Source organism: Artemia franciscana, chromosome 12, assembly GCF_032884065.1.
Source record: "Artemia franciscana chromosome 12, ASM3288406v1, whole genome shotgun sequence".
NCBI lineage: Eukaryota > Metazoa > Arthropoda > Branchiopoda > Anostraca > Artemiidae > Artemia > Artemia franciscana.
In genome coordinates, this window is record NC_088874.1 from 32,234,656 (window position 1) to 32,247,048 (window position 12,393).

Below are 12,393 nucleotides of genomic sequence, written 5' to 3' on the forward strand. Positions count from 1 at the left end.
AACTCGTTTTTATATAGATAGATAGATAGATAGATACAATACAAATTAACTGCGTAAAACTTGCGAATATACAACATTCTTCGCTGTCCAATTGTCGCTGCATATAAATAGATTGTCAGGTTTACCGACCCTCGAACATGCAACGTACAATTGTCCATGGGAAAAACAATCAGTATTAAGATCTATACCACATTTTTCTAATGATTGACCTTGAGCTTTGTTAATGGTGATTGCAAATGCTAATCGAATTGGGAATTGCAATCTTTTAAATTGAAAAGGCAGATCTGTTGGAATCATGGGAATGCGAGGAATAAGAACAGCCTCACCCTCAAAAGGCCCTGTCAAGATTGTGGCCTCTATTAGGTTTTCCATTGTTTTTTTTACGGCAAGTCGCGTGCCATTGCAAAGCTTTGGTGGGTTGATATTTCTTAAAAGTATTATTGGTACGCCTATTTTTAGTTGTAGCACGTGTGGTGGAAACCCTGAAGGATCTATGGAATTTAAAAATTCAGGTGGATAATTAACCGCTTCATTTGGTTCCAAAACTGTGTCGACTGACTTGTAAAGGACTGCCTGGTCTCGAATCTTGGTCAAAACAATATTGTTGATTTCGTGGACGTCTATATTTTTGGGTGCGAGAATCGCTCTTTCACTTAGCCATTTATTATTTTTATAATTTTTTAGAATATTCGGAAATACTTTTTCAATCAATTCATTTTTGGACGTCACTAAATTACAGAAATCAGCAGGTAGTTGTATACGTCCTGAAATTGAGTCTACTGGGAGCTTTCCGTTTCCAATTGCCAGCAATTGATCTATACCACATTTTTCTAATGATTGACCTTGAGCTTTGTTAATGGTGATTGCAAATGCTAATCGAATTGGGAATTGCAATCTTTTAAATTGAAAAGGCAGATCCGTTGGAATCATGGGAATGCGAGGAATAAGAACAGCCTCACCCTCAATTGGCCTCCATTAGGTTTTCCATTGTTTTTTTTTTACGGCAAGTCGCGTGCCATTGCAAAGCTTTGGTGGGTTGATATTTCTTAAAAGTATTATTGGTACGCCTATTTTTAGTTGTAGCACGTGTGGTGGAAACCCTGAAAGATCTATGGAATTTAAAAATTCAGATGGATAATTAACCGCTTCATTTGGTTCCAAAACTGTGTCGACTGACTTGTAAAGGACTGCCTGGTCTCGAATCTTGGTCAAAACAATATTGTTGATTTCGTGGACGTCTATATTTTTGGGTGCGAGAATCGCTCTTTCACTTAGCCATTTATTATTTTTATAATTTTTTAGAATATTCGGAAATACTTTTTCAATCAATTCATTTTTGGACGTCACTAAATTACAGAAATCAGCAGGTAGTTGTATACGTCCTGAAATTGAGTCTACTGGGAGCTTTCCGTTTCCAATTGCCAGCAATTTATCTGAAAATGTTTGACCAGAGTCATCGTTTTGCAATCGGACACGCATATTTTTAGTTAATTTTAATATTTTTACGTGTGCCCATAAATTAGAATTTTTCAGGCAAGCATTCATTTCCTTGCTGTTCTTTTGATTCCTCGGCATGCTTTCTTTTCTGACTTTCTCTATCAGCAGCAAGTTTTTTGGCATAGACTCTTTGAGCATCTTCATCGGCTTTTGCCATTGTAAGTTCATCAGTCATTTCAAACTTAAACATTAATAGATTTCTACGTGAACATATATGTCTTAAATATCTTTAATGACGTCACCGTCATAGCAAAAATGACGACAACTAACTTCATGACGTCAGTCAACACAGAAATATGACGTCACCTGACAGACAGACACACAGACAGACAACTTATTTTTATATATATAGACTAGCTGTTGGGTGGGGCGCTCCAACACCTAGTTGGTGGGGCGCTTCGCGCCCCCCCAAGCCCCCCCGCGCGCGTAAGTCGTTACGCGCCATATTAGTTACGCGCCATTGTAGCTGTGTCCCTGTGTCCCACCTGTGAATAGAGATAGATATAAATATATATTTTTAACTACGTAAAACATGCGAATATACAACATTCTTCGCTATCCCATTGTCTGTGCATATAAATAGCATTTATATTCCCTGTGTCCCGGTCGTCATTTGTGTCCTGGTGTCCCAGTTTGTAATTTCTCTTTGAGTGTCCCGGTCGTCATTTATATTCCCTGTGTCCCAGTGTCCCGGTCGTCATTTGTGTCCCGGTGTCCCGGTCTGTAATTTCTATTCAAACAATCCCTTTGTCTCAGTCGTCAATTATATATCCCGCCTGTGCCCCCGGCGTCCCCGTTGTAGTTGTGTCCCTGTGTCCCGGTCGTCATTTATATTCCCGGTTATATCCACGCTTTCTTTTCTTACTTTCTCTATCAGCAGCAAGTTTTTTGGCATAGACTCTTTGAGCAGCTTCCTCGGCTGTTGCCATTGTAGGTTCTTCAGTCATTTTACAATTAAACATTTTTCCGTGAACGCATGTCTTAAATACCATTAATGACGTCACCGTCATAACAAAAATGACGACAACTAACTTCATGACGTCAGTCGACACAGAAACATGACGTCACCTGACAGACAGACACACAGACAGGCAACTTATTTTTATATATATAGATTTGTAAATGATGCTTTCAATGTCAAAATTATTTGACCGTGTCTTTGATGCCAAATAAAAGTATTCTGTACACAGATAACAGATCCTTAAAGTACAAAAAACCGAAACGAAAACATTATTCGTCCCCGGACCCTGTTCATACCTTGCACCATAATTTCCTAAGATTTTATTTTTGCTTGTTCACAGGTTTTGAATCTTTTAGGGTTGCACCACAATTTCGTCAGTGTTGCCAAATTGAGCCGTGAAAATAAGTAAGCGAAGCTAAATAGTTAAATTTGACAACCTTTTTTTTTTATCTGTAAAAACTAAATATTAATTATCTATCGTTCGTCTAAGGCAACTACATCTTCTTGAGCTATTGGTAGCTGTATGATTTTAGTTTAGTTTCCCTCATTTTTACCCATGTTGCTTTTTTTTCAATTTCTTACCTACTACTACCAAAAAAAGTTGCATGTGGAGGTCTCTTTCGTTTAAATTGTATTTCGATGTTTGTAGGTGTGTATGGTTCTGTAAATTTCCGCTTAAACGATCAGTCCTTAAAGCACTAAGGACATCGAAATAAAAATATTTTTTTGTTCCCGGACCCATTCATAGGTCTATTCACAGATGACACTGTAATTTAATAAAAATTTTCTTTTGCTTGGTAACCAATTTTGAATCTTTTAAGGCTGCACCGCAATTTCGTCAATGTTGCCAAGTTGAGCCGTAAAAATAAAGAAGTAAAACTAATTAATTAAATCGAACAACTTTTTTATCAGTAAAACTAAATATTGACAATCTGTTGATACCAAAAGACAACTATAGCTTCTTGATCTGTTGGTAGCCGTATGTTCTTACCTTATTTTTGGCTCATGTTTTACCCGCGTTGCTTTTTTTTCAATTTGGTGCCTACTACTACTAAACACAGTTGCATGTGGAGGTCTTTTTCGTTTAAATTGAATTTTGATTTTTGTAAATATATACCGTTCTGTAAATTTTCGCTTAAACGATCAGTCCTTAAAGTACCAAAGACATCAAAATAAAAATAATTTTTTGTTCCCGGACCCATTCATAGGTCTATTCACACATTGCATCGTAATTTGCTAGATTTTACTTTTGCATGTCTACAAATTGCTAATCTTCTAGGGGTTAGGCTGTACCACATTTTTATCAGTGCTGTCGAGTTGAGTCGTGAAAAGTTGAGTCGAGTTGAGTCGTTGAATCAGCAAAACTAATTAGTTAAATTTGACAGCGCTTTTTATCTGTAAAGGGCCGGGTGTGTAGATGTAAATCTACACACGTAGATTTATTTTGGCACCGAATTGCAAACAAAATGCCAGAGATTCCTGCTTGAAAAATTTTCCAGTTTTTGGTGCCGATAAAAACTAGATATTAACATGATGATTCCCATGCCAACTAAGCCTTGTTTAGCTGTGTATCTGAATATTTTTAGCTTACTTGCCGATTTTTCACCTATGTTTTTTTAATATTATTATTGTTTGGGCTAGCTATCACCAAAATCTGTCTAACTGCATATGAAGGTCTTTTTCGTTAAAATTGAATTTCCGATTTTTCCTAATTTATAAAGATGATTATGGAATAGACGCAATCCTAAAATATACAGATAATTTATAAAGATATTAATGTAATTACGATAATAATTATAAAAAAGTTAAACAGCTTTTAAGTTGACTTTAGAAGGAAAAAGGATTAATAGAGAACCCATATAACTACCCTTGTATATTCTACTCGCGGCAAATTTAAATCTCCCCTCCTCTAGCAAAAAAAAAGTTTTAAAAATGCACTCTCTCTAAGTGGCTGATGGCTTGATTAATTTTAATTATTTTTTAATTAATTTTAATTAAATTAATTGATTAATTTTAATTAATTTTAGTTAATATTAATTAATTTTTTAATTAATCTTGATTAATTTAAGAAAATTTTGCCAGTAAAATTGCGCCTATTACTATTTTTTTTGCTAAGTTTTTGCTCTTTTTTTGCCTTATGTGATGATTAAAAAGAGTTTCAATGAGGAATTGCAGTTTTTGAATAAAAAACAGAGTAAAATGTTTGGAGAATAAATACCCTGAAAAATGAAAATTTTTTGAAATACTGTTTTTAAAGTTTAAATATTGTATGACCTTTATTCGCCCTTGTATATACGCAAATCATCGTCCATACAGTACCCATATTACAGGCTAAGGTCATAAATATTCCTTTATTATTGGGTAAATATTATCCCACTTTCTATATTTATCTGAGGATTATTTTGAAGTTTGACAAAAATTTGTACTTTTTAGGTTTCAGATGTCTCAACTTTCACTTTCTCGACCTTAAGAAAGTTGGGATAGTTGTTTGTACTTTGTCAAAACAAAAATGAAAACATTTAAAATTGAATTTAAAAAATACTTGCTTATATTAAAGAATATTTAGTAAAAGTAAAACTCAATCTAAACATAAAAAAATATCTATGTTAAAAAATACGATTTTAGATACAATTATCTTTTATAAATATGTTTAAAAATATCTTCTAAACTTAAAAAAACATCTTGCAAGACGACAAAGGGAATGCTTTAATCACATAAAATGATATAAATATACATAAATTAACACAAATTAACATAAATTTATCTTTGTTTCCTAGCTGACTAGGAGGGTGCGTTAAACGAGGATGTATTATGGAAGTGTCCTGTCACACCCCCTCAGCTGATCACCTAAAAAGTAATAGCTATCAAAGGCCTATTTACCTTAGCTAATCAACCTACTAATAGCTCGCATCTTTTGACAGAAAATGAGTTTGACTAAAATTTTAGCCAAATAGTTTTCACCGTAGTTTATGCTAATTTTGTTATAGGAGAAATGTGATGTCCTTGAAATGACAAAGAATCTTTTACCAGATTGGAATTTTGTATCAGAGGTGGAGCAAGTATGCCGAGTTGAGGAGACCTCTTTTCTTCCGGGAATATCAACACCCAAACAAGAAACTGTAGATGGCAGGATAAGTCCAAGATCAGAGGAAAAAACCACTCCAATTCTGTCATCAATGGATGCCCAGAGAAGACCTTTCAGTAAGTGTGGGATAGACTAAAGGGAATACTCTGTATAGATATACATAGTCTGGAGAATCTACGTAGATAGTTTGAGGAAGATACACGAGAAAGTATGTGCACAGGGCACATTTTTTTTTTTTTTTTTTTTTTTTTTAGACCAGGGCACTTCGTATTTAAGGAGTTGTCGTGGAAACTTTGAAAAGGGCTCATTCGATTGGAGAATGAAGGGGCTAGTGCTCTTTTTAAAATTCGAAAGTGATCAGAGGGCAACTGACACCCCTCCCACGCCCACCATTTCCCTCAGACCCATCCAATCAAAAATTGATACGGCCATATTGTTCAACATAAATGAAAGGTCAAGAAATTGTGTCTTTAAGGATAGCACCCCCTCCCCCTAGAGCCCTCAGGGCAATGGTTTTAATTTATGCCCTGGGGGTATATAAGGTATATATTGAAACGGTGATCGTATAAACCTTATAGGGGCTAATTGGATTGGTAATCATAAGTTCTAGGCCCTTTTTAAGATTCACCTCGCATTTTCCCTGAATGCACCTGATATTAATTGAGATGGTCATTTGTTGTTGTAGAAACTTCAAAAACAACCCATTCGATTCGGAATTGAAAGAATCAGTGCCCTTTTTAGTAGTCGAAAGTGATTGGAGGGCAGCTACCCCCCTCCCACCACTACCATTTCCCCAAACATATTCAACCGAAATGTTAAGATCCTTTTTGATCAACGTCATTTAAAAGTCCGATATTATTGTCCCACAGCCCTCGGGGCAAGGGATGTAAGTTATGCCTTGTGGTAGCATAAGATATATATATGTATAGAAAGGGTGACCGTATAAACTTCGGAGGGGGCTCATTGGATTGGCAATCAGAAGTTCTAGCGCCCTTCTTAATATTTAGAGTGATCCAGAGGGTGGATATCCCTCCACACCTCGTATTTTCCCGAAATTCATCTGATAGAAATTTTGAGGTGGCCATTTGTTGTCGTAGTAACTTCGAAAACAGCTCATTCGATTGGAAAGTGGAAGGGCCAGTACCCTTTTTAATAGTCGAAAGTGATTGGATTGTTACTAACCCCTCTCCCATGCCCAACATTTCTCCAAACACATCTAATCACAATTTTGAAATAGCCCTCTGGGCAAGGGTAGTAAACTATGCCCTAGGGGCATATAAGGTATATATATATATATATATATATATATATATATATATATATATATATATATATATATATATATATATATATATATATATATAGAAAGGGCGATCGTTTAAACGTTGGAAGGGGTTCATTGGAAAGGTAATCAGAAGTTCTAGTGCCCTTTTTAAGATTCAGAATGACCAAAGGGTGGATATCTTCCCCCCCCGCCTTTCCTCTGCTCCTTAAGACAAGTCCATCAGAATGATCCAAATAAAGAGGGATTGTACACAACCCTGCTTAACTACTGATTTAATACAAAACCAGCTGCTAACGTCATTTCCTACCTTAACCACAGCAGTGTTATTTTCGGCCATAGCACTAATCACTTTAATGTATTTGTATGGTATCAAACAGTTCGTGGTAACGAAGCGACCCGTCTCAACAGTAACCGAAACTCTAAAAAACGAAATTTTGATACCAATAGTTACATCAAAAGAATCGCATTTTTGTGCTGATTTAAAATGTATAAGTTTTATCAAGTTTAGTCTTACCCATCAAAAATTAAGAGCCTGAGAAAACTTGCCTTATTTTAGAAAATAGTGGGAAACAACCCCTAAAATTCATAGAATATTAACGAAAATCACACCATCAGATTCATCGTATCAGAGAATCCTGCCATAGGAGTTTCAAGTTCCTGTCTACAAAAATGTGAAATTTTGTATTTTGAGCCAGAAGACAGATCAAGGATGCGTGTTTATTTGTTTTTTTGTTTTGTTTTTATCCAGGGGTGATCATATCGATCCAGTGGTCTTAGAACGTCTCAAGAGGTCTCATATAACGGAAATTAAAAGTTCTAGTGCCATTTTTAAGCAACCAAAAAAAATTAGAGAACACCTAGGCCCCCTCCACGCTCATTTTTTTTCCAGAGTCACCAGATCGAAATTTTGAGATAGCCATTTGATTCACCCTAGTTAAAAAACCTAATATCTATGTCTTTAGGTACGACTTAGTCTCGCATAGTCCCCGGGAGAGGAGCTGCAAGTTACAAACTTTGACCAGTGTTTACGTATAGTAATGGTTATTAGGAAGTGTACAGACGTTTTCAGGGGTACTTTTACTCGTTGAGGAGGGGGGAGGTGGGAGGATCTTTCCATGAAAGAATTTATCACGAGGGAATGAGGAATCAGAAAGAACAATGAATGACAACAATGATATCGTGAGGGAACAATGAGAAAATAAATGAAAAAAAAAAGTTTTTTCAACTGGAAGTAAGGATTAAAACTTAAAATGAACAGCATTAAAACTTAAAATGAACAGAAATTATTACGTATATAAGGGGTTCATGTCCTCCTCAATAACTCGCTCTTTACACTAAAGTATTTTTTAGTAATTTCTAGTATTTGGTAATTTCTGCTAGTTTTTTTAGTAGTTTCTACTAGTTGGTGGGGCGCGAAGCGCCCCCTCCAACTAGCTGTTGGGGTGGCGCGTTCCAGGTTCTAGGTTCAAGAGGTTCCAGGTTCGAACCTTGACTTTAGTATTAATACAAAAGAAGAAAAAAACTAAAAAAAAGGCAAAAACTACAAAAAATAATAAAAAAACTAAAAAAAAGTAAAAACTACGAAAAAAAAGCTAAAAAGAAAAAAAACTAAACACTAATAAAAAAACTGAAAAAGGTTAAAAAACTAAAAAAAAACTAAAAAGAAGGGAAAAAACTAAAAAAGATAAAAACTAAAAAAGGAAAAAAACTGAAAAATAAAGGCGAAAATGAAAACTAAAAAAAATAAAAATAAAAATAAAAAATCTTAAAAAAAGGTAAAAGCTACAAAAAAACTAAAAAGAAAAAAAAACTAAAAAAACTAAAAAAAAAAGGTAAAAACCAAAAAAAAACTAAAAAGAAAAAAAGGAAAAAACAAAAAATTTATTTCAAAACTAAAGAAGAAAAAAAAAACTAAAAAAGGAAAAAAACTGAAAAATAAACGAGAAAAAGAAAACTAAAAACTACAAAAGCAAAAACTAAAACTACAAAAAAACTAAAAAGAAAATAAACTAAAACAGCTTAAAAAAAAGGTAAAAACCAAAAAAAAATAAAAAGAAAAAAAAAGAAAAAAACAAAAAATTTATTTCATCATATATCATCATATACCAATTCAAAAACGAATGTATATACAGACCGGGACACTCAAAGAGAAATTACAGACTGGGACACCGGGACATAAATGACGACCGGGACACAGGGACACAACTACAACGGGGACGCCGGGGGCACAGGGGGATATATAAATGACGACGGGGACACAGAGAATGTTCGATTAGCAATCACCATCAACAAAGCTCGAGGGCAATCATTAGAATCATGAGGTATAGATCTGAATACGGATTGTTTTTCCCATGGACAATTATATGTTGCATGTTCAAGAGTCGGTAAACCTGACAATCTATTTATATGCACAGACAATTGGACAGCGAAGAAAGCTGTATATTCGCAAGTTTTACGTAGTTAAAAACATATATATATATATATATATATATATATATATATATATATATATATATATATATATATATATATATATATATATATATATATATATATATATATATATATATATATATATATATATATATATATATATATATATATATATATATATATATATATATATATATATATAATATATATATATATATATATATATATATATATATTTATATCTATATTCACAGGTGGGACACAGGGACACAACTACAATGGTGCGTAACTAATATGGCGCGTAACGACTTACGCACGCGGGGGGGCTTGGGGGGTTGGCGCGAAGCGCCCCCACCAACTAGGTGTTGGGGTGGTGCGAAGCGCCACCCCAACAGCTAGTCTATATACATATAAATGTAGTGTCCGTCTGTCCGTTACACTATCTTTATCGTTACGCTGTCTGTCTGTCACTAAGTATGTCGTCAATATATATAAAAAAAAAACTAACTAAAAAAAACTTAAAAGAATTAAAAAGAAACTAAAAAATAACTAAAAAGAAAACAGAAAAAAAATAAAAAAGAAAAACTAAAGTTTGACGTCAAAAAAAAAATAATAAAAGGAAAAAAATGTAATAAAAGATAAAAATCTATAAATAACGTCATGTTCGCAACACGAAACCAGGCATGCGGCTAATAGAGATAGTAAAAAAAAGAAGGCATGTCGCTGTATTACAAAAGCAATGCGTGTATAATTGTCCTACAATGTCACCAAAAAGGGAACACCAGAGCAACGCAAAACCAGGCTTGCGGCTCAGAGAGAAAGGGCCAGATTAGGAATGTCGAATTTACGTCATCAATTCGATCCAAAAATGACATAGCGTTGCCGGGACCCAGAACACAAAGGACAATGAGAATCCATATATAGAAGCCTGCCACGTGCCATGCTGGGGCCCGCGGGGGGCCCGGTGGCAAAGTCGCCGGGACCCAGCACTGTCTGTGGTTAGAACACAAGGGACAATGAGAGTCCATATATAGAAGCCTGCCGCGTGTTATCAAATTTTTTTGATAAAATAGCTGTTATATCGCCCTCACTCCTCCCTCCTAGCCCACTCCAAGTGACTTTTACTGTAAATTCATATTTGTCGGGAAGTCTATGTGGATCTAGACTTTCATCTGTAAAAGAATAGTCTGTATAGCTTGATAGTCTATAAAGTCTATACAAAGAAGACACACGAGTAAGTGCATCTAAAGGAAATGGCAAGAGTACCGTTTCCCTCAAATAAAAAAAAATAAATCCATATGGATGCCTTCTTTTATCTCTCTAGAAAAAGGCTTACAAGTCTTGGTGTGAGTCTAGTCTGGTTACATATGGATTCTAGTCCGTTTGTTATGCAGGGTGAAAATGCAACATTAGATAGTTGTAAGGAAAAAAGGCGTTATGTCTTAGTACTTAGAAAGAAAAGGCATTCTGCTATTAAACTCCTATTTCTACCTTTCTTTGTCTTTCTGTCTCCATAGGCTTCTTCAGAAAGTAGGTCTAGGGGCTGGTCTAGTTCCCTAAAATTTTGGAGGGGGAGGGGTTTGTAACTTTTGCACAAATCTGTTGAGAAAAAAAGGTCTTAAGGGTTACAAAAATATTATTAAATACGCATATCAAAGTAGCAAATAGGCAAAAAAAACATGGTACAAGAAGAAAAAAAAAATTATGGTTTTCCATCTTTTTCTCTTTTTACCCACAAAAACGTTTCATCAAAGTCTCTTCCACATATCAACAAGAGGCAAAAATATCTCAAAAGGTAAGTTTGATCTAATTAACTTCTGAAAGCCAGTGTGAAAGTCAGGCTCTAAGAATTTCATTTAAAAGGCATTGGAATTCAGAGGAAGCCAATTTAGATCATTGTTGTAAGTAGTAAAGGCAGAGTCAGAAATAATTTTTGAGTGCTCCCTATGTCCATAATGTTCCCTATTTGGGATATAAGATATTTGTCTGAATTTTAGCTTCAATATGAACCCTTGAAGATGTCCGAACTCCACCAGGGGCTCATATCTCCTGAATAAGAAACATAAAAAATGGAATTTTTTAAAATGGAATTTAAATTCCAATTTTTTTTTTAAATGGAATTTAAAAAAATGGAATTTTAAAGACTTCTAAAATTTTATAATATGTCGATACTTCACTTTTCGTAAGTCATTTAGAAGGGTAGTATTAAAAAAACCTGTACTTTGAAGTCTTCTAACTATAATACTATCTGGGATCTTGTCTGTTTGTCCTCGGGACAAATAAAAAATTCTTGCACATCGCCAATGTCAGTCAGTTCTGCAGGGGCTTACACCGCTTTGACTGATACCTTGATTTTTTTAATTTTTTTTCATAACTTATTCAGTTGAAACTTAATTGCATTATTAATATCTCCGGATCTAAACAAGATGTGGACTCTTTCTTAATCATCATGAGTCCTATTCTCGGCCTGTTTCCTCTATCCTTCCTACGTAAATTTTATGCTACTATTCTAAGTGTAATTCTATATCTAAAATAGATTCTGAACTACCTAGTTTCGTTTTTTCTAACACAGGAAGATGACTTTCTAAAACTCCTTTCAAGTCGAGTTCAATAAGGAAAAATCTTTATTAGACAGTAAACCTCAACAAAATAATCTCTGGATACTTCGGTCACATGTGCAATGGACGTCATCAGCAGGTAAACCCTATAGTGACTGTCATCTGCTGATGACAGCTATTGTATATATGACTGTAATATCCAGGGATTATTTTGTTGTAGTTCACTGTAATAAAACGTCTGAAATCAAGAAAGGATATTATAAATGAAAAATAAATCAAATAGGTGAGAAAACGAGAATTTTGTCAGCTAATAGCACAATATGAAGACGAAAACAAGCAAATATTTTGACAAGGACCTCCGCCAAGTCGTCCTCGGCGCTCGTAAAAAAAAAAAAAAAAAAAAAAGAAAAAAAAATCTAACCTTTCGAAGTGAACTTGACAAGAAGAGAAAAGATACTGAATCAAAAAACTGGTCAGAAATAATTGAAAGAGAATTCACCGATTGGATTGGACAAGTACTCTTTGCCTTGCATTTGATTTTGTCTGTCTGCAACCTCGATTTTCATTAGATATA

General features: G+C 34.5%; 1 protein-coding gene across 1 annotated transcript in view; it reads left to right on the top strand.

Moving 5' to 3' along the window:
• The window catches only part of LOC136033990 (protein virilizer homolog), a 116,130-nt gene that overhangs the window by 89,316 nt on the left and 14,421 nt on the right, over positions 1-12,393 (top strand). The window contains exon 11 of the mRNA XM_065715025.1: positions 5,446-5,659. Coding sequence (XP_065571097.1) covers positions 5,446-5,659 — 214 coding nt within the window. The remainder of the gene's footprint in view (positions 1-5,445; positions 5,660-12,393) is intronic.